The sequence below is a fragment of the Cetorhinus maximus genome, chromosome 2 (genome assembly GCF_964194155.1).
Source record: "Cetorhinus maximus chromosome 2, sCetMax3.hap1.1, whole genome shotgun sequence".
NCBI classification, from domain to species: Eukaryota; Metazoa; Chordata; class Chondrichthyes; order Lamniformes; family Cetorhinidae; genus Cetorhinus; species Cetorhinus maximus.
Genome location: NC_135880.1, coordinates 43,007,206 through 43,030,195, shown reverse-complemented (window position 1 = coordinate 43,030,195; position 22,990 = coordinate 43,007,206). Strand labels below are relative to the sequence as shown.

Genomic DNA, 22,990 nt, shown 5'->3' with positions numbered 1-22,990 from the left:
CTCACCGTCCAAGGCCCCAAACACTCCTTTCAGGTGAAGTAGCGCTTCACTTGCACCTCCTACAATTTGGTCTACTGTACTATTCGTCGCTCCCAATACGGTCTCCTCCACATTGGGGAGACTAAACGCAGGCTGGGTGACCGCTTTGCGGAACACCTTTGCTCAGTGTGCAAGCATGACCCAGACCTTCCTGTCACTTGCCATTTCAATACACCATCTTGCTCCCAGGCCCACATGTTCCATCCTTGGCCTACTGCAATGTTCCCGTGAAGCCCAACACAAACTGGAGGAACTGCACCTCATCTTCCGATTAGGCACTTTACAGCCTTCCCGACTTAACATCGAGTTCAACAACTTCAGACCGTGAACTCTCCCCTCCATCTTGACACTTTTTTTATCCAAATTTTTTTCTCCAACCCTCCCACAGGGCCATCTGTCACTTGTTCTTATGTTTTGCTTTCACAGAGCACTGACCCTTGTTCTGCTATGAACACCTTCTGCTATCTCACCTTTATGTCACTATCAGCACTTCTTTAGTCTTTAGCACTACCATTAACACACCCTTTGTCTTGTGTACATGACATCTTTGCCCAATTTCTCATGAGCTCCCACCTATCTCTGACCTTCTATTTTGCTCCATCTGCTCCACCCCCTCCTAAACAGTATAAAATCCATCACATTTCTACCTCTCTTTGGCTTTGAACAGTCATACGCACTCAAAATGTTAACTCTGTTTCTCTCTCCACAGATGCTACCAGACCTGCTGAGTTTTTCCAGCATTTTCATGTTTTATTTGATTTCCAGCATCCGCAGTATTTTGCTTTTATTATATTATGACTTAGTACCCAATTGGAAACAGCCTTTTTCTCCCCATTTTCAATATTTTAATATCTGGTAGAAAATGACACAAAAAAACAATCCTTTTTCGGGGTAGGCCATTCAGCTTGTCAAGCCTGCTCCGCCATTTAATTAGATCATGATTGATTATCTACCACAATGCCACTTTCCCGTGCGATTTCCATAACCCTTGGTGTTATTAGTCTCCAGAAATCTATCGATTTCTGTCTTGAACATGCTCAATGGTTCAGCTTCCACATCCTCTGGGGTAGAGAGTTCCAAAAATTCGCCACCCTCTGAATGAAGAAATTGCTCCACATCTCAGTCTTAAATGGCCCACCCCTTATCTGAGATAATGTCCCCTGGTTCTAGACTCACCAGCCAGGGAAAACATCCTATCTACATCCACCCTATCACACCCTGTAAGAATGTTGTAAGTCTCAATGAGATCACCTCTCATTCTTTGAAACTCTAGAGAATACAGGCCCAGTTTCCTCAATCTCACCTCATAAAACAATCCCACCATCCCAGGATTAATCTGGTGAACCTTCCTCTATGGCAAGTATATCCTTCCTTGGATAAGGTGACCAAAACTGTACACAATACTCCAGGTGCTGTCTCACCAAGGCTGTATACAATTGTAGCAAGACACCTTTACTTCTGTATTAAAACCCCCTTGCAATGAAGGCCAACATGCCATTTGCCTTCTTTATTGATTGTTGCACCAGCATGTTAGCTTTTGGTGACTCATGAACAAGGACACCCAGGTCCCTTTGGACACCAGCACTTCCCAACCTCTCACTGTTTAAGAAATATTCTGTCTTTCTGTTTTTTCTACCGCAGTGGATAACTTCACACTTATTCACATTATATTCCATCGGCCATGTTCTTGTCCATCACTTAGCCTGTCCAAGTCTGCTTGAAACCTCCTAGCATCCTCCTCACAATTTACATTCCCACTTAGTTTTGTGTCATCAGCAAATTTGGAAATATTACAATTGGTACCCATATCCAAATCATTTAAGTACATTGCAAACAGCTGTGACCCTAGCACTGATCCTTCTGTTACCCCAATACTAACAGCCTGCCATCCTGAGAATGACCCATTTATTCCTACTCTCTGCTTTCTGTCTGTTAGCCAATTCTCAATTCATACTGGTACATTACCCCTAATCCCATGCACTCTAATTTTGTTTACTAACCTCCTGTGTAGCACCTTATCAAAAGCATTCTGAAAATCCAAATACACATCCACTGGTTCTTCTTTATCTATGCTACAAAGTAACAGCCTCAAAAAACTCCAACAGGTTTGTCAAACACAATTTCCTTTTCATAAATACATGTTGATTTTGCCCAATTTTACCATTACTTTCTAAGTGTCCAGTTATCGCATCCTTTATAATAGATTCTAACCTTTTCCCCACTACGGAGGTCAAACTAACAGGTCTGTAGTTCTCCAATCTCCCTCTCCCTCCATTCTTAAATAGTGGGGTTGGATTTGCTACTTTCCAGTCTGCAGGAACCTTTCCAGAATCTATAGAATTTTGAAAGATAACCACCAATGCATCCACTATCTCTATAGCCAACTCCTTCAGCACTCTGGATGTAGCTCATCTGGTCCAGGGGATTTATCAACCTTCAATCCAGTTAACCTTTCAAGTACTACCTCCTTATTAATATTAATTTATTTCAGGGCCTCAGTTTCACACGTCCCTTGATTGCCTAGTATTTCGGGGAGATTGTCTGTATCTTCTTGAAGACAGATGGAAAGTAATTGTTTAGTTCCGCTGCCATTTCCCTGTTCTCCACTGCAAATTCTCCTGACTCCACCTTTGTCCACATTTGTCCTGGATAATCTTTTCCTTTTCACATACCTAAAGACCACACTCCAGGAATTCATCCTCTACAGTATTAGTGCTGATTGGGTTTACCCAATCTATGTGTAAATTGAAGTTGTCCATTATTTCTGTATTACCCACATTACATATCTCCAATTTCCTGATTTGTATCATGCCTAATATTGCCACTGCTGCTTGGTGGCCTATAAACAACTCCCACCAATGTTTGCTGCCTTTTGCTGTTTCTTAGCTCCACCCAAACTGATTCTACATCTTGATCCTTCGATCTACGATGTCCCTGTTTTAATATCCCCCTTGAGATTTTTCCCCAGTGCCGTGTCCTGGAGACTGATCTTCAATTCCTGGGGACTCCAGGCCAATCCTGACAGGTTGGCAACGCTATTGAATGGTGGAGAGGACTCGATAGGCCCAATGGCCTCCTCCTGTTCTTCCGGTCCCTGCCCCACCGCGGGGGTCAGGTGCTGTGTCGTCACATCCGCATCTCCCTCTGGCCGCCATCTTGTGTGTCTTGGCCGCCTCGTGTGTCTTGATTCTCGCAGCTCGGTAACCGGCCAGGCAGGAAGGGCCCGGACACTCAGACCCACACTCAAGGTAACTCAGCTGGAGAGAGGGAGGGAATCAGTATCTACCCCTCAGCCAGCCGCTGTGACCGGCCCGGGGCTGATCCCGGTCCCCGTCCCCCCACTGGGTGCCGCGGCCCAGGGCTGCGATGGGATGGTGCAGAGTCGCCGCTCGCTGCGGGAGCCTCTCCTTCGCCCCCCCTCCCCCCAACCCACCGCCAGCACCCGGCTTCAGTATCGGTACCCCCACAGCTCGAGGCCCGATCTCCATCCGCTCTGAGGCCTGGGTGGGGATCGGGTCCGCACTCGCTGTGGAGAGCGGGGCTTCGTCAATGGGAGGTTTCTGTTCGGCCTAAGCAGAGGCTTTTAATGCACACTAGCAGTGGGGCGAATTTCATATCCTCCTCAAGTTGTTTGACTGATTTTAACGTAATTCTGCCTAAGTTGCTCCCTCCCTGAAAACTATGGAAATTGCACTTCTGTATTTTGCTGCATGATGCAATTTTAGCTGTCGTTTTAGTAACTTCCCAACCGTTTTTTGTGGTGTTAAATTCTCTTTCCCCGTCGCCCAACGATCATGAGGCCGTTGTCAGGTGGGGGTCGGAGCCAACTCTATCTCGGATTATATCTACTCGTTTTTCTGATTGAATTATCGATTAAATCCTATCCTGTCACGAACAAGTTGAATTTACACAAGTTCTTATTGGATAATATTTTGTATATGTTCTGCTTTTCTGTGATATCTGTCTTTGCGTAAATTAATTGTATGCATTGATGAAAGCAGCAAGTGCACTAATTTGATGTAATCTAACATTTTCTGAAACAGTCTTCGTGTAAGTTTAATAGCTTCGCACAGTATTAGTGTAACATTTGTTTTATAATATGTAATATTTATCGTCAGTTTAATCTATTCTAATTTTATATGCACTTTAAACCTAATGTTTGAACTTGATCTGAATTTTGATTTTATGGGCGTTTGGTTTCAAATGGTGTAATGAGGTGGCAAGAAAATGATTATGGTTAGTTATCTACTTAATCATGTGTGTGTTTGAACATTTTAATATTCAAACATTAAAGTTGAGAAAGTAAGATAACTTGGCAGAAATCTGATATGACTGCTCCCTTACTCAACTGTATATATGCTATTTCTGAATTCAGAACAACTGGCCTGGTAGTGTTTAACTGATTGACACCGCCCTTAGTGTCTTTGTCCCAGGAACAGTGTAATCTGTACTTGTTTTAACATGCTTTGCTTGTTCTGGATTTCAATTTGAATCTGAAAACTTAGTCCTTGTCCAAGCATGAGGTGAACTTAAAGTGGAAGTTTGTAGCAATGTGAATGTTTTTGAATGTATTTTTTAGACTATGTAATTGTCATTTCAGATGAAAGAAATAATAATGAATCAAGAAAAACTAGCCAAGCTGCAAGCACAAGTGCGCATTGGTGGAAAGGTAAGCAATTTCCAAATAAGGTTTTCATTTCAGCCTAACTTGGATTTTTTTGGAATGATTAAGAAACCTGTGCAGGGATGAGGGATCTCAGTTATGTTGGTAGATGGGAGAAATTGAGTTGTTTCTTGGAGAAGAGATGGTCGAGAGAAGATTTGATGGAGGTATTTACAATCATGTGGGGCTGGGCAGAGTAGATAGAGAGAGAAACTGTCCTGTTAGTGGAATGGCCAAGGACCAAAAGAAATAGATTTAAAGTGATTGGCAAAAGAACCATTGGTGACATGAGGGAAAACATTCTGTGCAGTGGGCGGTAAGAATTTGGAAAGCACTGCCTGAGTGTGGTGGAGGCAAGGTCAGTGGTGGCTTTCAAAACGGAATTGGAATTGGAATTGAACCTGAAGAGAAGGAATTTGCAGGGCTATGGGGAAAGGGCAGGGTAGTGGGACTAGGTGAGTTGCTCTTGCAGAGAGCCAACACGGACACAATGAGCCAAATGGCCTCCTGTGCTGTAATCATTCTATGATAATGAACAGCTTGCATTTATGTGGTGCTTTTAACATTGTAAAATGCCCAGAGCTAATTCACAGAAGTGTAATCAGACAAAAATTAGCACCAGGTCTAAATTGGAGATATTAGGACAATGGCCAAAAACTTGGCCCGAGATAGACTTTGAGGAACATGTTAAAGGAGGATAGCGAGGTGTAGGCAGGGAATTCCAGAACTTAGGCTGAGGCAGTTGAAAGTAGAGCTGCCAGTGGATGGTAAATGGAAATCAGTGATGCAGACAAGGTCAGAAATTGAGGAGCATAGAGATCTCATAGGGGCGGGGAAGGTACACAAGGGTAAGACTTTCAAGGGATTTGAATTTTAAAAATGAGAATTTTAAAACAGGTGTTGCTGGACTGGAAGCCAATGTCGTTCAGCAATCACATAAGCATTTAGGTGAACAGGACTTGGTGTGAGCTTAGAGAAATAAAAACGGAATATGCTGGAAATATATAGCATGTTCAGTTTTCAACATCTAGTAATAAAAAAACAGGTTAGCATTCTGTTGTTGACCTCCAGCAAAAGGTTTGTTTGTATTCAATCTCCTCCAGAGTTCCAAGAAGTAGCACAGTAGGTTTATTTAGACAGATCTAATTCACATTTTTTGTGTCTGGATAGTCTGTGATCTGATCTGACCTGAAATATTGCTTACCCAGAGCATTTGTTTGGGAGAGTAGTGATTGGTTTAAGTCAACATGATCTTGAAATTATTTATAGCAGTGAAAAGAACAAGCATTTTGATGCGCAGTCAATGAGTTTATATGAATATGAATCAGTATTATTCTAAAATTTTACATAGCTAGATGAGGTTACATAATTCCACAGTTTTTCTTAATTTTCTAGCCTGGTAGAATTATCTTAGAAACAAATAGATGAAATTTGGATTGGAAGATATATCTATGGTATTGTATGTAACATGCTAGCATACAAAAAGTTAATACTATATTCACTGCTTTGCTATGACTTGGTTCATGGTGGTACTTAGTCAGAACCTTAGTCTTAAATGGAGTAACTTTAAAAATTGCAAAACATCCTATTAGGTGCAAAATTATAGCATGCAGCTTTGTGCTATTGTCGCTGCTCTGCCTCGAGTCTCATTGAGACAAGTGATCTTACTTTAGCGCAACAGGAGGTGGATTGGGAGGTATGACACTGTTTGATAGTGACACAGGGAGAATAAGGGGAGAGAATTTTCAGTGCAGTAATCCTGTTAAACTTGACAGAAAAGTTTAGAAGAATGCTACTGCAATCATATGTTCACCTTAGTCTTGTCAGAGGAAGAACTGTTGATACATGCATGCTTTGTGCTGTCATGCAAGTAGCGTAACTGCTAATGATAACTGATGTAGCTTCTGCTTAGATGTTAAGTGTATGAAAGATTCTGGCTTGTCCACCTTGGTGATGCTAACGATTAAGATGATACCTCTTGCAACTTAAATATTCTTCAAAATAGTTGCTATAACTTTCACATAACAATGAAATATCCATTGCTTAATGTTACAATGGACTAGTTTGGGCACACAGCTTTTTGATCCAGTATCTTTCAGTATTGAGATATTTGGCAACACTGGTGCCCTAGATAAAAGAGAAGGTTTCTGTTCAATCTTCTGAAGTTTGGGGGTTGAATCGTTCCACTTCCTACACTAATGAAATTGAATTTTCAGATGATCCCATGAAAATTAAGTATGCAATAAAGAATACTTGTCTAACTTCATGAAAGCTTCTGCAGTTTTGCATACAATTATTGTTTAGAAATGTCTGGTTACAGTTGTACAAAAGAAATTAACTCCTCGCAGGTGTGGCTATGTCATTTAACTGCATGTATTAATTTAATAGAAAATGCCTATCACAATACAGATAAATGTACTTCACGTGTATAGATACTTTGTGTATTAATTACCACCATTCAGTAACCAAGGCAATAAAACATACCTTTGCCAACACGAACAAAAAGGTTTAAAGTGTGCAAGCATGCAACATGAGAATGCATGCATTAACATTATATGCCTAACAGCCATTCTATTACTCATTCTGTATTTACTAATCGAGCTGCATAGCTGTATCTGGATTTTCAATTAGTTGTTAGCGGCCAGTATATTAGTCAACACTGTTCTAGCCGATGGTTTTAGACTAGATGCTGCTTTATAAATGAATGTCGTATATACATCTTTAATATGTAATATGTGCAAGTTATTCAGCTGTCAAAAACATACATAAAAAGCAAATATTAGGAACAGTTGACTGTTTTCATTAGTCTATTGTGCCATTTCTGCTTCTGTTGTCAGTTGTCATAGTGTAGCAGAGAGAGGTTGATTATTTTGTTATATCCTGTGTATTAACTGACAGGAAAGCAGAATGAATTAGTGTGTTGTGAACTCTTGTACCCAATGTAAAAGAGCTTCAACCAGGGCAAGGTGAGGAAATTTCACTGTTGTTTATGTTGCAAAAATGAACTGAACAGTGGGCCAGAACTTCTGAGGAGTGGCAATCACAGCTGGGAGGTTGGGGGGGGGTGTCCCAATGGCATGTGCCAGTAATATAGTTACCCAGGAGTTAGAAGTGGTTTTAAACCTTCCATAAGAAGTTTGAACTTTACAGGCAATTGCCGTGCAGTCCTTGCACGGAGACTTCCGGGTGGGGTGGGGGAGGGGCGGTTCTATGCATCTTCTGGGTTGCCTCCCGGGCCTAACACACACACACACCCACTTTCCCCCGGAGATTGGAAGTTGTGGGCCAGCACCTCCACAGATTGGGTAGACAGACCATGCACCCCAAGCAAGACAAGTTAATTTTGCTTAAGTATACCTTCATTGTACACTGAGCAAATTGAGAAAAAAGCAAAATACTGCGGATGCTGGAAACCTGAAACAAAAACAAAAATTGCTGGAAAAACTCAGCATCTGTGGAGAGGAAGACAGAGTAATGTTTCGAGTTCGTATGACTCTCAGAACGAAAGAGAAAATTGAGAATCTTGTTCTTGTCGCTCTTTGGGGTGAAGGTGAGATTGTGGGAGTCTATGTGGAGCAGAAGGGTGCCGAAACTGAATTATAATACAACCAAAATGGTGTCCTCTCTAAGAATAATAGAACCAGCAGTGGATATCTTTTCTCATTCCTAAGTCTTTGTTTGATCTTTGTCTGTTTGTACAATGAAGTATTCATGTCCACCTTGGGCCCGTGAGGTTCAGACTTTCTCTATAATTTATATTGCTCTAGGTCCGTAGGTAAAACTTGAGAGCATGAGTGGGTGCCTCAAAGTTGTTTCACTTTCTATTTCTACACTCATGCTTGATCTGACAAATGCAGCACTTTAAATGCCACTCACAGCCTGGGTGTAAGAAAGTTATTTGGCCCGGTTCATGGTGTACATGTTTGGAATTTGGAGTTCATTTTCAGAAAATAAAAAGGTGCAATATTTTAGTAGTTATTGCCTGAATTTAGCAATTTTAAATGTTGAATTAGGCATCATGTAATTTTCTTTTCTGTTTTTGTACCCAGGGTACTGCCCGCAGAAAGAAGAAGGTTGTCCACAGAACAGCAACAGCAGATGACAAAAAACTCCAATTCTCTTTAAAGAAACTTGGTGTGAATAATATTTCTGGTATTGAAGAGGTATTTACAAAAATATATTTGCATATCACGTGATCTTCAATTGATTGGACTGGATGATACATGTTCGAACTTTGTATTCCCCTCTAAATCAGATTATTGTTCCACTGCCTCTAAAAACTAATGCTGTAAATCATTGTGTATTCTGAAGATGAAATGATGCCGATTTTATTTTTTGTATTATTTCTCTTTCCTCTTCTTTCTTACCACCTCTCTGGTTTTTGAGCATTGTGTACAGGTGGTATTGTGGGGACTAGATTGATTTTAATATGCACACAATTGAAATAGCTTGGTTAATGCTGGCATGGTTTAATAATTCAAGCTGCTCGATGTTTACCAGCAAATGCCCTGGTTAAAACCTTTTGTTTTAAAATTAAATACTTAATTCCATACTTTTGAGACATCGATGAACCTGGTAAAGGGAAATTGGGCTCTTAAAATTGTCTTTATTTTAGCATTAGAGAGCAGGATGTTGAATAGTATTGCACTAAAGGAGACATGCATTACAATAATTGTTATTGAGGAATCAGCTGATACATCCACTGAGTGAATTTAGTGATTTGATGTGTAAATCAGTCTGCATTCCTAGGTGGTTGCATTGAATTCTGCCCAGTGATTGTCTGGAGGTATCTCTCCACCAGTTGTAGATGCTTGACAAAAGTATGGGCAGTGAGTGGAGTTTTGCTAACAGCTGCAAAGATTGCAGGATGAATTGGAGACACAATGTTATGGTTAAAATTAATTAAAATATTTTGAATGGGTTTGATAGGCGTAAAGATGACCGTTCCACTTGTGGGGAGTCCAAAATTAGGATCATCAATATAAGATGTCACTTACAAATACAGTAAAAGATTTCAGGAGAAACATTTTTTACCCAAAAGATTATTTTTTCATAGAATGTAGTATGGCCAGCATTTGTTGCTCATCCCTAACTGCCTTTGAACTGAGTGGCTTGCTAGGCCATTTCAGAGGGCAGTTAAGAGTCAACCACATTGCTGTGGCTCTGGAGTCACATGTAAGCCAGACCAGGTAAGGATGGCAGATTTCCTTCCCTGAAGGGCATTAGTGAACCAGATGAATTTTTATGACAATTGATGATACTTTCATGGTTACTGTTACTGAGACCAGCTTTATGTTCCAGGTTTATTAAGTGAATTTAAATTCCATCAGCTGCCATGGTGGGATTTGAATCCATGCTCCCAGTGCATTAGCTTGGGCCTCTGGATTACGAGTCCAGTGACATTACCACTATGCCACCATCTCCCCCAAGAATGTGGAATTCACTACAGGAGTTCTTCAGGGTAGTGTCCTCGGCCCAACCATCATCTTCAGCTGCTTCAACAATGACCTTCCTTCCATCATAAGGTCAGAAATGGGGATGTTTGCTGATGATTGCACAAATTTCACCATTTGCGACAACTCAGATACTGAAGCAGTCTATGTCCAAATGCAGCAAGACCTGGACAATATTGGCAAGTGGCAAGTAACATTCGAACCACACAAGTGTCAGGCAATGACCATCTCCAACAAGAGAGAATCCAACCATCGCCCCTTTATGTTCAATGGCATTCTCCCGCTATCAACAGCCTGGGGGGTTACCATTGACCAGAAACTGAACTGGACTAGCCATGTAAATACTGTGGCTACAAGAGCAGGTCAGAGGCTAGGAATAACATGATGAGTAACCCACCTCCTGATTCCCCAAAGCCTGTCCACAAGTCAGGAGTGTGATAGAATACTTCCCACTCGCCTGGATGAGTGCAGCTTCCATAACACAAGAAGCTTGACACCATCCAGGACAAAGCAGCCCACTTAATTGGCACCACATCCACAAACATTCACTCCCTCCGCCATCGATGGACAATAGCAGCAGTGTGTACCATCTAGAAGATGTACTGCAGGAATTCACCAAGGCTCCTTCAACAGCACCATCCAAACCCACGGCCACTACCATCTAGAAGGACGAGCAGCAGATAGATGGGCAAACCACTACCTAGAAGTTGCCCTCCAAGTCACTCACCATCCTGACTTGAAAATGTATTGCCGTTCTTTCACCCTTCCTAACAGCAGTGTGGGTATACCCACACCATATGGACTGCAGCGGTTCAAGAAGGCAGCTCACCACCACCTTCTCAAGGGCAACTAGGGATGGGCAATAAATGCTGGCTCAGCCAGCGAAGCCCACACCCCATGAATGAATTTTTTAAAATGAGGGAGAAAGGAGTAGCAGCATGGATGAATGGATGAAGTAGGATCAGAGGAGGCTTAATACCAATACAGATCAGTTGGGCGAATTTCCTGTTTCTGTTCTAAAATGCATTCATAATTAACTCATCTTGAACTTGAATCATCTGAAATTTTAAATACTTAAATTTTAATAGTATTGCCTTAATGTGAGATGGGAGTCATATGTACGATTTTTATTAGCAATTAGCTTTAAATGCTTAAATGTGCTTTGAGAAAGGCTTCATTATCAGACAATGGATATAGCAGCTATACGATGAAAATTGTTTCCTCATTTTTGTCCTCATTTTACAGTCATTGTTCCTACTATAGTTATAATCTAATTGGCATCACTTCTGATTTTGGGAACAATAAAGAAAATGGAGGTTTCATTAGAAACTGATGACAATTGACAATATAGAAGTACAATTGAAATTGTTGTTGAGGAGTTACAATGGAAATTTTATAACCCAAAATTGAATCAAGATGTTCCTACAGCCATCGATAATTGTGAAATTCTTTGGCCTTTGTACGAAGCCTTGTCCCAATTGTGGTAAATGTTGAGATGTTTGCTGCTACTGGGGACTGAAGCAGCACCACAAGTTCAGAGGAGCCCACTTGGCTCAAATTGGGAAGTTGTGTTGCACCTGAGCATGAAAATTTCCACTATTTGCCCTGTACTTACACTACTTTTTGCACTGATTTATTTAGGGCTGCTCCTAGCAGGTGTAATATCTGCTTAGGAGCACCATCCTTTAAATCAGTAGGAGTAGCAAAGCATATCTGTCTCCTTACACCCCACTCCCTGACTATGCTCACAGCCTCCTCACACCCTTAGACCCAGCCAATGCCTGAGCAGTTGGTGATGTTAGGGTGAGCTGGGGTTGGTGAGCAAGAAGTGGGTTGGGGGCGTTATCTAGAATTGAAAATGATTGAAGGCAAAATTAAAAACACTTACCTGTCATTGGGCTGAAGGCAGATCTCAAGGAGATCTTCAACTCATGAAGTGGGGGCACGACTCTAGGACTCCCTGTTCATGTCACTGATGGATCCACACTGCAGCCAGGAGAGCAAGTCCCTGCTGCAGCCTACGAGAAAGTAACAATGTGTTAAATGCAATCAGCAGCATAAGCCACAGCTTCACCACTTATTTGGGCCATTGTTGCATTGTATAACTAAAAGCATTTTTGTTTTTTTCAGTGCGACATTCTTGTAATTAAGTGTTTTAACTCTCTTGCAGGTGAACATGTTCACAAACCAGGGAACAGTCATCCATTTCAATAATCCTAAAGTTCAGGCTTCACTTGCTGCTAATACATTTACAATCACAGGACATGCAGAGACTAAGCAGCTGACTGAGATGTTGCCCAGTATCCTGAATCAACTTGGAGCAGATAGTCTGACCAGCTTGAGGCGGCTGGCGGAGTCGCTGCCTAAACAACGTTAGTATACTGATCTCATTGTGTTTGTAACTCCTCATGAATGTTCTTAAAGTATGATACACTTTGTTAAAATTCGATGTCGAAGTACATACTTTTCCTGAGTTGCCAGAAATCTCTCCATTATGAAATGTACTATTGTTATCGTGGCACGGTTGACTGAGCAGCCTTGCCCCTTGAGTCACTATGAACTTGAAAACAAAACTAGACTGGCCCTTCAGTGGGCTACTAAAGGAGTGCTGCATTGTTTTTGTCAGTGATGCTAGACTGGGGTTTTACCTACCTGCTGCCAGTAAAATACACAAATTCAGTAGGATTCTTCAATGAAGAGAAGAAACATCATCATACAAACAGATCATCTAGCCATTCATTTATTTCCCTTTTGTTGGATTTTTCCAAGTGCATGCTGCATTTGCCAACATACTTATAAGTAAGCTATAACCTGTTTTATATAAAGAAAAGTTCCCAAGTTCCTGTGGTCTCTTTTGCTGTTGAATTGGTTGTGGCAAAATAAACCATATTACCAGGACTGTGGGGAGATTGTAGAAGCTGAAATTGTTCCCTTCAAGCAGAGAAGGCCAAGGAGAGATTTGTTAAGGGTTAAAATTCTGAAGGGTTTTGGTCGAGTAAATTGGGGAAAACTTTCTACTGGCAGGAAGGTCAGTAAGTAATCAGAGGACACAGATTTAAGATAATTGGCAAAAGAACCAGAGGGGAGATGAGAACTTTTTTATATAAAGCAGAATCTGGATAGCATTGCCTGAAAGGGTTGTGGGAGCAGATTCAGTAGCACCCTTCAAAATAAAGCTGAATTAATATTTAAAATGGAAAATGTTGCAGGGCGATGGGGAAGAGCAGGGGAGTGAGGCTGATTAGGTAGGTCTTTCAAAGAGGCAGCACAGGCATGAAGGACCTGATGTCCCCTCTTTGTATGATTCTGTGTCTATACATTTTAGCATCTAGCAAATTTAGGTTGCACTTTAGTGATTACCTATCTGCTAAATGAGAGTTTAACTTAAATAACTGAATTGTGATTGACTTGATAGTTTTTCACCAAATGAATTATTTTGTTTGCAGCTGTGGACAGCAAAGCACCACTTGCTTCTGGTGAAGAGGATGATGATGAAGTTCCAGGTAATTTAAAATTGAGTTTTCAAATTGGTGTCAATGAAGCGAAGCCACAAGAGCCATATCAAGAAATGCTATCTCAAATGTGGTGTTCATTGTTGGAAAAACAGAAGTACTTTTGCCTACTACAGTCTAGTATGGTTCTGCAGCTTACATGTGCCCCATAAATGTATTTGAATTCTACCATAGCACTGTCTGCAAAATATCCTAAATAATAGCATTAAAATATTAAAAAATAAATTGAAAAGTGCTAAAGTACAGCATTTCATATTTGGTACATTAAGTAGGACAAAATTTGGATAAGCGGATGTACTTAATGTTTCAATAGCGTTCATACTTAAAGGTGACTGAAAGCGAAGAATCCATGTGGCTGGTACAGTGCTAGGTTTCTATTACCTAACTGCTGATTTTTATTTCTTACAGATCTTGTTGAAAATTTTGATGAGGCTTCAAAGAATGAAGCAAGTTGAACAGAAGCTGACACCTGAAGACACGAACTTGAAATGGCTTTGGGGAGCTGCCCTTTGTATTAGTTCTTTTTCTTTTGTAATCTTGCATTTTTGTACTGTTATGGTATTTCATGGTTTTGCAATCATATGGTGGCAGAATTATCCTATTTTTGTTTACCATGGCAGCTCTTCTAATGCTGAGTCGTGCAAATGGAATGTTTACTAACTTTGCAGCCTGGTTAAAATGAAATAAGTCTGAACTGAATCTAGCACTGGATTGGAAATAAAGGAGAGAAGTGTCTATTTTGGTCTATTTAATTACAGATTGTAGAAATGTTGGGGTAAAACAAACAGCTAGAAAATTGGCATTTTTTCCACTTGTGGGAAGTACTTAAATTTTTGATTTGGTTCACATTTCTGAGATGTCTACAGAAATGACCAGTCAACTGTTTGAAACATCTGCTGCCAGATATCCAGATTTGGGTAGCTGATTGACTTTATATTAGCATTCCTGTTCGTAATTTGCTCTGTGGACCTAAGTGGATCGAGAACTAAAAAATCATTGGAGTGGAAACTACTGGATTCATAGCCCAAAATGACCAGGATTTAACAAACTGAAGTAGATGTATAACAAGTGATTTTTATTTGTACTGTGCTTTGAGAATAACAGATCCAGTATAATTCACGAATGTTTAAAAATTTAAGCTATTTTCATGTTTTAAATATAGCTCCACTCTAACCTGATACAGTATTCCTGCGTGCCACTCAAAATGCTGTCAGAAGCCAAAGGAGGGTCTGATCAAGTAGTTACAGTATAAGAGCAGCTTAAGGAATGTGGAACAGACACGTTGTAAAATTCAGTGTTCTCTTTTTCCTCAACCTTGCATGAATTATAATGCAGATTAAGCTTTTGAATCTGTTGTGGTTCTCTGTTTCCTTTGCTCTCTGCTCCCTAAAACCTAACTCACTTTACTACATGTTGAATGTCGATCAATAAGGGGTGAAACTTCAATTTCCTGAAAGCATACTTCATATTTGGAATGAAAAATCTTTCAGGAAAGACTGAAAAAGGGCACGCCAGTTTTTCATTGCAATTTTTCTTCAATGTCTTTGGGAAGGTAATTGCAAACGGGATGTGAGGCACTTTGACCATATTCAGATGGTTAAAAGCAAGTGAATTTTGCTTAAAGTTGTGATAACCTTATCAATCAGCTTACATTACTGTGCTTTGTGCACTAACTGCAAACAATCTCTTAGCAACTGTATTGTGTGTAACTCCCTTTTAGTGTATCATGAAATAGTGTACCAGTGACCAAATAGAATGGTTAACTGTAGATGGCCTTATGGCAGTAGTAAACATACAGATGTGATACTTGAGTGAAATATCTTGAAATAAAATGATGCCCACTTGTGGCATCAAAGGGAGTTCTTCATAAATGAACTGTTTCAAAGATTCCAATAGCTATTATTTGTTAATGTTTACAACTTGGTAATAAGGGCTGACTAGGAGCTGCCAACTTTTATATATAGCTGTTGCCCTTTAATGTTTTAGAATATCTGACAATTAGTAGCTGCTTTCTGTGTGTATATAATGTTCACATTTTTCCGGAAATACATGCGAATCTTGTGTTCACTTGGTACGTAATACTAAAGGGGTTCTTTTGTATAACTTGGCATTCAGTTCAAACAGTGTAAATTTAATATTTACCATTCTATGACAACAGCTATTTCTCTTTACAGAGTAAATACGGTCAAGTTCACTGCAATAAAAACGTATTGGGACATCTGTTTGCAGCCCACAAAATGTAATCATTTAACAGATGAATGAGAGAAATGCATGTGATAGTTTTTATAGTGCAGCTATAAAAATATTCTTTATCCTAAGCATTTTCTCACCTTTTCTTAAATGCACAGTTTGAGTTAATATGGTGCTTGAAAGTATTAAATTGTACAAAATAGGAATTTAAAATTTTGTCCAGTTTTATTTACAAAAGGCTTGTATAATGTCTTTCTCAAATCTTCCATGTATTTTGACAGCTTATACATGTTTAGTGACATTACATACTGAGTAAAGAGTATATGTAAATGATTATCATTCTCAGTGATATTCAGAATAAGATTGTTCAAATTATGGACATTTGAGGTACATTTTGCAAGCCCTTGTCTGTAGTGAGGTATCTGACCTGGGACAGATTTAGATGAATCTGCAGATAGTAGACTTATAGTATTTTTATCTGCACTTGTGGCAGATCACCACAGAAGACTTGAATAATTTGCCTAAATACACTTGTAAACAGAGAACTTGGGTAGCTTTAAATTTGACTGGTTTTTAAATAACAATCTAAATTGATTTTGATTTTTGAATTAATGCTTAGAATGGCTGCTCCTGTCCTGTAATGTGCTGACTATTTTGAGTTTTAATAACATCCAGTTGAGCCTATGGATAATGTGCTAATGAGGGAACCACACTAAGCGCACAGCCTTTTCTCCAGGCCCACAAAATTCATGAGGAAAAAGATAGCACACAAATATAAGCATTATATGTTTCTAATCTTGAAATTAAAGTTACAGGAATGTATTAAGCTGGACTTTCAAAGCATTGCTGGTTCAACATAATTGATATTGAACCCTGCTAAAGTTTGAAGGTCCACTTTGACTTTCTTGAAACCTGGTAGCAGCCGGCCCTGGTGCATACTCGGGTTGCAAAATGACTTCTTGCATAAGAATATTACAATTTGCATTTGTAATAGTGCCTTTAACAGCAAAGTGTTATCAAACAAGATTGGACACCAAACCATGTACGGGTGATGTTATGGAAGGTGACTTGGTCAGAAGTAGGCTTTCAGGAATTAAAACCAAGTGCAGGAAATGTTCAGCAATTCTTGTAACATCTGTATGGAAACAAATAGAATTGGTGGTTAGGTAGTTGTCTTTCATGCAGCTGGGTTTTCAGGAATGTCTTAAAAGGAGAAAAGTTTCAGAGAAGGCCAGTGTTTGGGTCTTTCAACTGGGACCCAATTTATATCAAGCACAGGGGTGAATGGGAATTGGACTTGTCAGAGTATGTGCAGCAGAGTGTTCAATGAGCTCAATTGTATGGAGACTGGAAGATTATACACCAGGCAGGAGTAATGGAATAGTTAAGTCTCTGTCAAAAAGAATGAGGGTTTACAGCAGCAGCAGGGATGGATCCATGGGGGTCCCTAGTAGTAATGGTGTGAGAGGGAAGAGGAGCCATTGAAGGTAACTAGCTGTAACTGTGTAGATGAAAACGCAACCACATTAGTGCAGTCCCACCCTCCTGTATGACGGAGGAGATGTATTGCTACAGGATGGTGTAAACAGTGTCAAAGGCTGCAGATGGGTCATGGAGAGAGCTTATCACTAAGCATATCATTTGTGACTTTTGGTAGCTGTCTCAGCACAGTGATGGCATAAATCTGATTGTCGGACTCGAACATGAATCTCTAGGAAAGATGGGCATGGATTTGGGAGATGACAGCATGTTCAGGAGCTTTGACAAGGAACAGGAAGTTGAGGCAGTGGCATAGTGGTATTGTCACTGGACTAGTAATCCAGAGACCCAGGGTAATGCTCAGGGTGGGACCTCGGCAGCAGATGGTGGAATTTGAACTCAATAAAAATCTGGAATTAAAATGATCATTGTTGTAAAAAATCCATCTGGTTCATTAATGCCTGGTCTACATCAATGTAAATGCCCTCCGAAAAAAGGAATGAAACTGGATGCATCACCCGGCATAGACCTAGAAATGACAACTCAGCCGGTGGGTCAGGACGTACCCAGCAGAGATGGTGGCCCAGTAGTATATAGTCGGAATGGAGTTGCCCTGGGAGTCTTCAACATTGACTACGGACCCCAGGTCTCGTGGTATCAGGTCAGACATGGGGAAGGAAACCTGCTGACTCCCCAAAACTGCACTCCCTCAACTGTTGAAACTCCTCCATGTAAGCACTTTGAGGAAGTGCTGAGGGTGGCAAGGGCACAGAATGTGCTTTGGGGGACCTCAATGTCCATGACCAAGAGTGGCTCGGTAGTACCACTACTCGCCGAGCTGGCTAAGTCCTAAAGGACATAACTGCTAGACTGGGTTTATGGTGGTGGTGGGAGCCAAAAGGGAAAAACATACTTGACCTCCCTCACCAACCTGCCTGCTGCAGGTGCATCTGTCCATGACATTATCAGTAGGGGTGACCACTGCACAGTCCTTGTGGAGACGAAGTCCTGCCTTCACATTGAGGATTCCCTCCATGTTGTGTGGTACTATCACCATGCTAAATGGGATAGATTTCAACAAGATTTAGCAACTCAAGACTGGGCGCCCATGACGCCCTGTTGGCCATTAGCAGCAGCAGAATTGTACTCGAACACAATCTAATCTCATGGCCCAGTATATCCCCTGCTCTACCATTACCATCAAGCCAGGGGCTCAACCCTGGTTCAATGAAGAGTGCAGGAGCAGCACCAGACATACCTAAAAGTGAGTTGTCAACCTGGTGAAGCTGTAACACAATTACTTGTGCGCCAAACAGCTTAAGCAGCAAGTGATAGGGCTAAGTGATCCCACAACCAACGGATCAGATCTAAGCTCTGCAGTCTTGCCACATCCAGTTGTGAATGATGGTGGGCATTTAACCAACTCACTGGAGGAGGAGGCTCCACAAATATCCCCATCCTCAATGATGGGGGAGCACAGCACATCAGTGCAAAAGAAAAGGCTGAAGCATTTGCTACAATCTTCAGCCAGAAGTGCAGATTGGATGATCCATCTTGGCCTCCTCCGGAGGTCCCCAGCATCACGGATGCCAGTCTTCAGCCAATTCAATTCATTCCATGTGATATCAAGAAACAGCTGAAGGCACTGGAAAGACCTGACTATTTTCTGGCAATAGTACTGAAGTCTTGTGCTCCGGAACTTGCTGCGCTCCTAGCCAAGCTGTTCCAGTACAGCGACAACACTGGCATCTACCTGGCTATGTGGAAAATTGCCCAGGTATGTCCTGTACACAAAAAGCAAGACAAATCCAACCTGGCCAATTATCGCCCCATCGGTCCATTCTTGAATATCAGTAGGTAATGTAAGGGGTCATCAACAATGCTATCAAGCGGCACTTGCTTAGCAATAACCTGCTCACTGATATCCAGTTTGGGTTCCACCATGGCCACTCAGCTCCTGACCTCATTACAGCCTTGTTCAAACATGGACAAAAGAGCTGAATTCCCGAGGTGAGGTGAGAGTGACAGCCTTTGACATTATGGCTGCATTTGACAGAGTGTGGCATCAAGGAACCGGAGCAAAACTGGAGTCAATGGGAATCAGGGGGAAACCTCTCCACTGGTTGGAGTCATACCTAGCACAAAGGAAGATGGTTGTGGTTGTTGGAGTTCAGTCACCTTAGCTCCAGGACATCACTGCAGGAGTTCCTCAGGGTAGTGTCCTCTGCCCAACCATCTTCAGCTACTTCATCAATGACCTTCCCTCTATCATAGGATCAGAAGTGGGGATGTTCACTGATGATTGAACAATGTTCAGCACCATGTGTGCCTCCTCAGATACTGAAACAGTCCATGTCCAAATGTAGCAAGACCTGGACAATATCCAGGCTTGGGTTGGCAAGTGCCAGGCAATGAGCATCTCCAACAAGAGAGAATCTAACCATCACCCTTGATGTTCAATGGCATTACCATCGCTGAATCCCCCACTATCAAAATCCTGGGGGTTACCATTGACCAGAAACTGAACTGGACTAGCCATATAAATACTGTGGATACAAGAGCAGGTCAGAGGCTAGGAATCCTGCGATGAGTAACTCACCTCCTGACTCCCCAAAGCCTGTCCACCATCTACAAGGCACAAGTCAGGAGTGTGATGGAATACTCTCCACTTACCTGGATGAGTGCAGCTCCCACAACACCCAGGAAGCTTGACACCGCCCAGAAAAAAGCAGCCCGTTTGATTGGCACCACATCCACAAACATTCACTCCCTGCACCACCAACGCACAGAAGCAGCAGTGTGTACCATCTTCAAGATGCACTGCAGGGATTCACCAAGGCTCCTTAGACAGTACCTTCCAAACCAACAACCACTACTTCCTAGAAGGACAAGGGCAGCAGATAGATGGGAACACCACCACCTGGAAGTTCCCTTCCAAGTCACTCACCATCCTGACTTGGAAATATATCACTGTTCCTTCACTGTCACTGGGTCCAAACCCTGGAGCTCCCTACCCTAACAGCACTGTGGGTGTACCTACACCACGTGGACTTCAGCAGTTCAAGAAGGCAGCTCACCACCACCTTCTCAGGGGCAAATAGGGATGGGCAATAAATGAGGGCCAGCCAGTGAAGCCCACATTCTGTGAATGAATAAAAAAAATGAGATAGTTTGCTGAGCTGGAGGGGTCAATTTTTTTTGAGGAGAGGGTCATGACAGTAGATTTGAAGGGGCCAGTACCAAAGAAGGAGAACTGTTAATGTTAGCTAACATGGGGCTGGAAAGGGAGATCAGATGGTCAGTAGGAATGGGGTCAATGGAGCAGGAGCTCTCTTGTGTCCCTGCTCAGCGCACATGAGTATTAATGAGCTAGGTAGTCTTTAAAATGTATTGCTATTCAGGTTATGGATGGCACTGACAAAGCCAGCCTTTAATCCTGTCCCCCTCTTGAATTGCTGCAGTTGATGTGAAAGTGCTCCCACAATGCTGTTAGGTAGGGAGTTCATAATTTTGACCAAGCAATGATGAAGGAACGATGGAGACATGTCTATGTTAGGACAGTGTGTGACTGGTGAGTTACATGGAGGTGATGCTGTGATCAGGTACCTGCTGTCCTTGTCCTAGTTGCTGGAAGTCATGGGTTTGGGAGGTGCTGCAAACAAAAGCTTGGCTTTTTGCTGGAGAATTCCTAATGAGCAGTTATCTGAATATTACAAGCCTCAGTTCAGCTCACAGCTGTGTTGCTTCAATGTATTCGTGCAGTCGGTGGATGTGACACAATCTGGGGTCAGACCAGTGATGCTGCCATCACATGATATTATAAAAAATATTGCATAAATTGCAAATGGCATCTCGTGCAGCACAGGGACAGACCTCAGCATTGGTCAAAGAGCTGCAAATTGAAAGTAACAAACAGGATGTAATTTTTAAGCTTTTATTTAGACACGAGAGATGAGACAATAGGCTGAAACTAAGTGCAGGATTCTGTTTGCATTAATTTCAGAGGCTTTGAAAATTTTGAGATGATGGTCATAGACCAGGCACAAAGTAACTAAACAGCCAGATTGTGTCACTACAGTTGACATGTTTTAATAGGCATCACTCATGTTAAATGCAGGCACAAAATTATAATGGAAGAAACAGTTAACACAAAGTGTGGCTAAATGCAATGATAAAGTCAAATTATGGCAACAGGAAGAAAGACTTTATATATAATCTCACTTTAATAAGGTATCCATGCAGTTGCACATGGGGTGTGTTTGGTGAGTGAAGGTTAGAGTCTGAGGGGCAATTGGACCAGGACTTTCAGGTGCAATTCAGACTCCATTTTAAAATAATACAATCTGAAATTACTGTTATGACACCTTGGCAAACCTGCAGTAACTTGTAAAGCAGAGATGGGGTTGGTTGTATTATAGGAGTTTATCTTCAGTCCAAGATGAGGAACTGGGAGATGCATAACTGAGGTACAACAGTGGCACCACCACTGAGAGTAATATATCCAAGTTTGCTGATAATACAAAGCTAGGTGGGATAGCAAGCTGTGAGGAGGACACAAAGAGGCTGCAAAGGGATCAAGTTAAGTAAGTGGACAATAACGTGGCAAATGGAGTATGATGTGGGAAAATGTGAGGTAGAAAAATTAGAAAAGTAGAATATTTCTTACATTGTGAAGAACTTTTAAATGCTGATGTTCAGAGAGATTTGGGTGTCCTCATACAAGAAAGTTAGCCTACAGGTACAGCTAACAATTAGAAAGACAAATGACAGCATTTAATGCAAGTGGGTTAGAGCATAAGAGTAAGGAAGTCTTGCTACAATTGTACAAGGCTTTGGTGAGAATACACCTGGAGTATTGTGCAATTTTGATCTCCTTATCTAAGGAAGGACACACTTGTCTTGGAGATGGTACAATAAAGGTTCACTAGATTGATCCCTGGGATGAGAGGGTTGTCCTAGGATGAGATGTTGAATAGGTTAGATCTATGCTTTCTGGAGTTTAGAAGAATGAGAATAAAATTTGTAAGATTCTGAAGGAGCTCGAGAAGGTCGACATTGAGATGTTGTTTCCCTTGTCTGGACTTGGGTGGCATAGTATTAGAATAAGGGGTGAATCATTTAAGATTGAGATGAGGAGGAATTTCTTCACTCGGAGTGAAGAATCTTTGGAATTCTTTAATCTAGAGGCTGTGAATGTTCAGGCATTGGGTATATTCAAGGATGAGATAGATTTTTGGGCTGTAAGGCAATCAAGGGGTATGGAGATCGGGCAGTAATGTGGAACTGAGGTCCAAGTTCAGCCATGATCTTATTGAATGGCGGAGCAGGTTGGAGGGGAAATATGGTCTACCTCTGTTCCTAGTTCTGATGTTGGGAGCACATAATTACAGTGTGGCATGGGCCGTTTCCATAATAAATGCAGACATAGGAATTTATATTGGGAACGTTTAGGATTACACAGGATATAAGCATAGAAACAGACCATTCGGCCTAACCAGCATTTATGCTCCACTCGAGCCTCTCGTCTTTCCTCATCTAAATCTGTCATCCTAACCCCTTCTTCTCTTGTCTAGAATGCATAATATATATTATGCATATATATTTTTCACTTCAACCACTCTGTGTGGTAACGAGTTCCACATTCTCACCACTCT

The 22,990-nt window shown here is 41.3% G+C and overlaps 2 protein-coding genes across 2 annotated transcripts in view; one reads left to right on the top strand and one right to left on the bottom strand.

Moving 5' to 3' along the window:
- Positions 1 to 3,155: 3,155 nt before the first annotated feature.
- On the top strand, positions 3,156 to 15,887 carry btf3 (basic transcription factor 3). The gene is made up of 6 exons (XM_078563977.1): positions 3,156 to 3,287; positions 4,640 to 4,708; positions 8,752 to 8,865; positions 12,326 to 12,527; positions 13,602 to 13,658; positions 14,076 to 15,887. The coding sequence occupies exons 2-6, from the start codon at positions 4,640 to 4,642 to the stop codon at positions 14,120 to 14,122; spliced, it is 489 nt and encodes a 162-aa protein (XP_078420103.1). The 5' UTR covers positions 3,156 to 3,287; the 3' UTR covers positions 14,123 to 15,887.
- LOC144693852 (low-density lipoprotein receptor class A domain-containing protein 1-like) overlaps positions 12,055 to 22,990 on the bottom strand; it is a 40,856-nt gene continuing 29,920 nt past the window's right edge. The window contains exon 6 of the mRNA XM_078563963.1: positions 12,055 to 12,173. Within this exon, the coding sequence (XP_078420089.1) occupies positions 12,106 to 12,173 (68 nt within the window). The 3' untranslated portion in view covers positions 12,055 to 12,105. The remainder of the gene's footprint in view (positions 12,174 to 22,990) is intronic.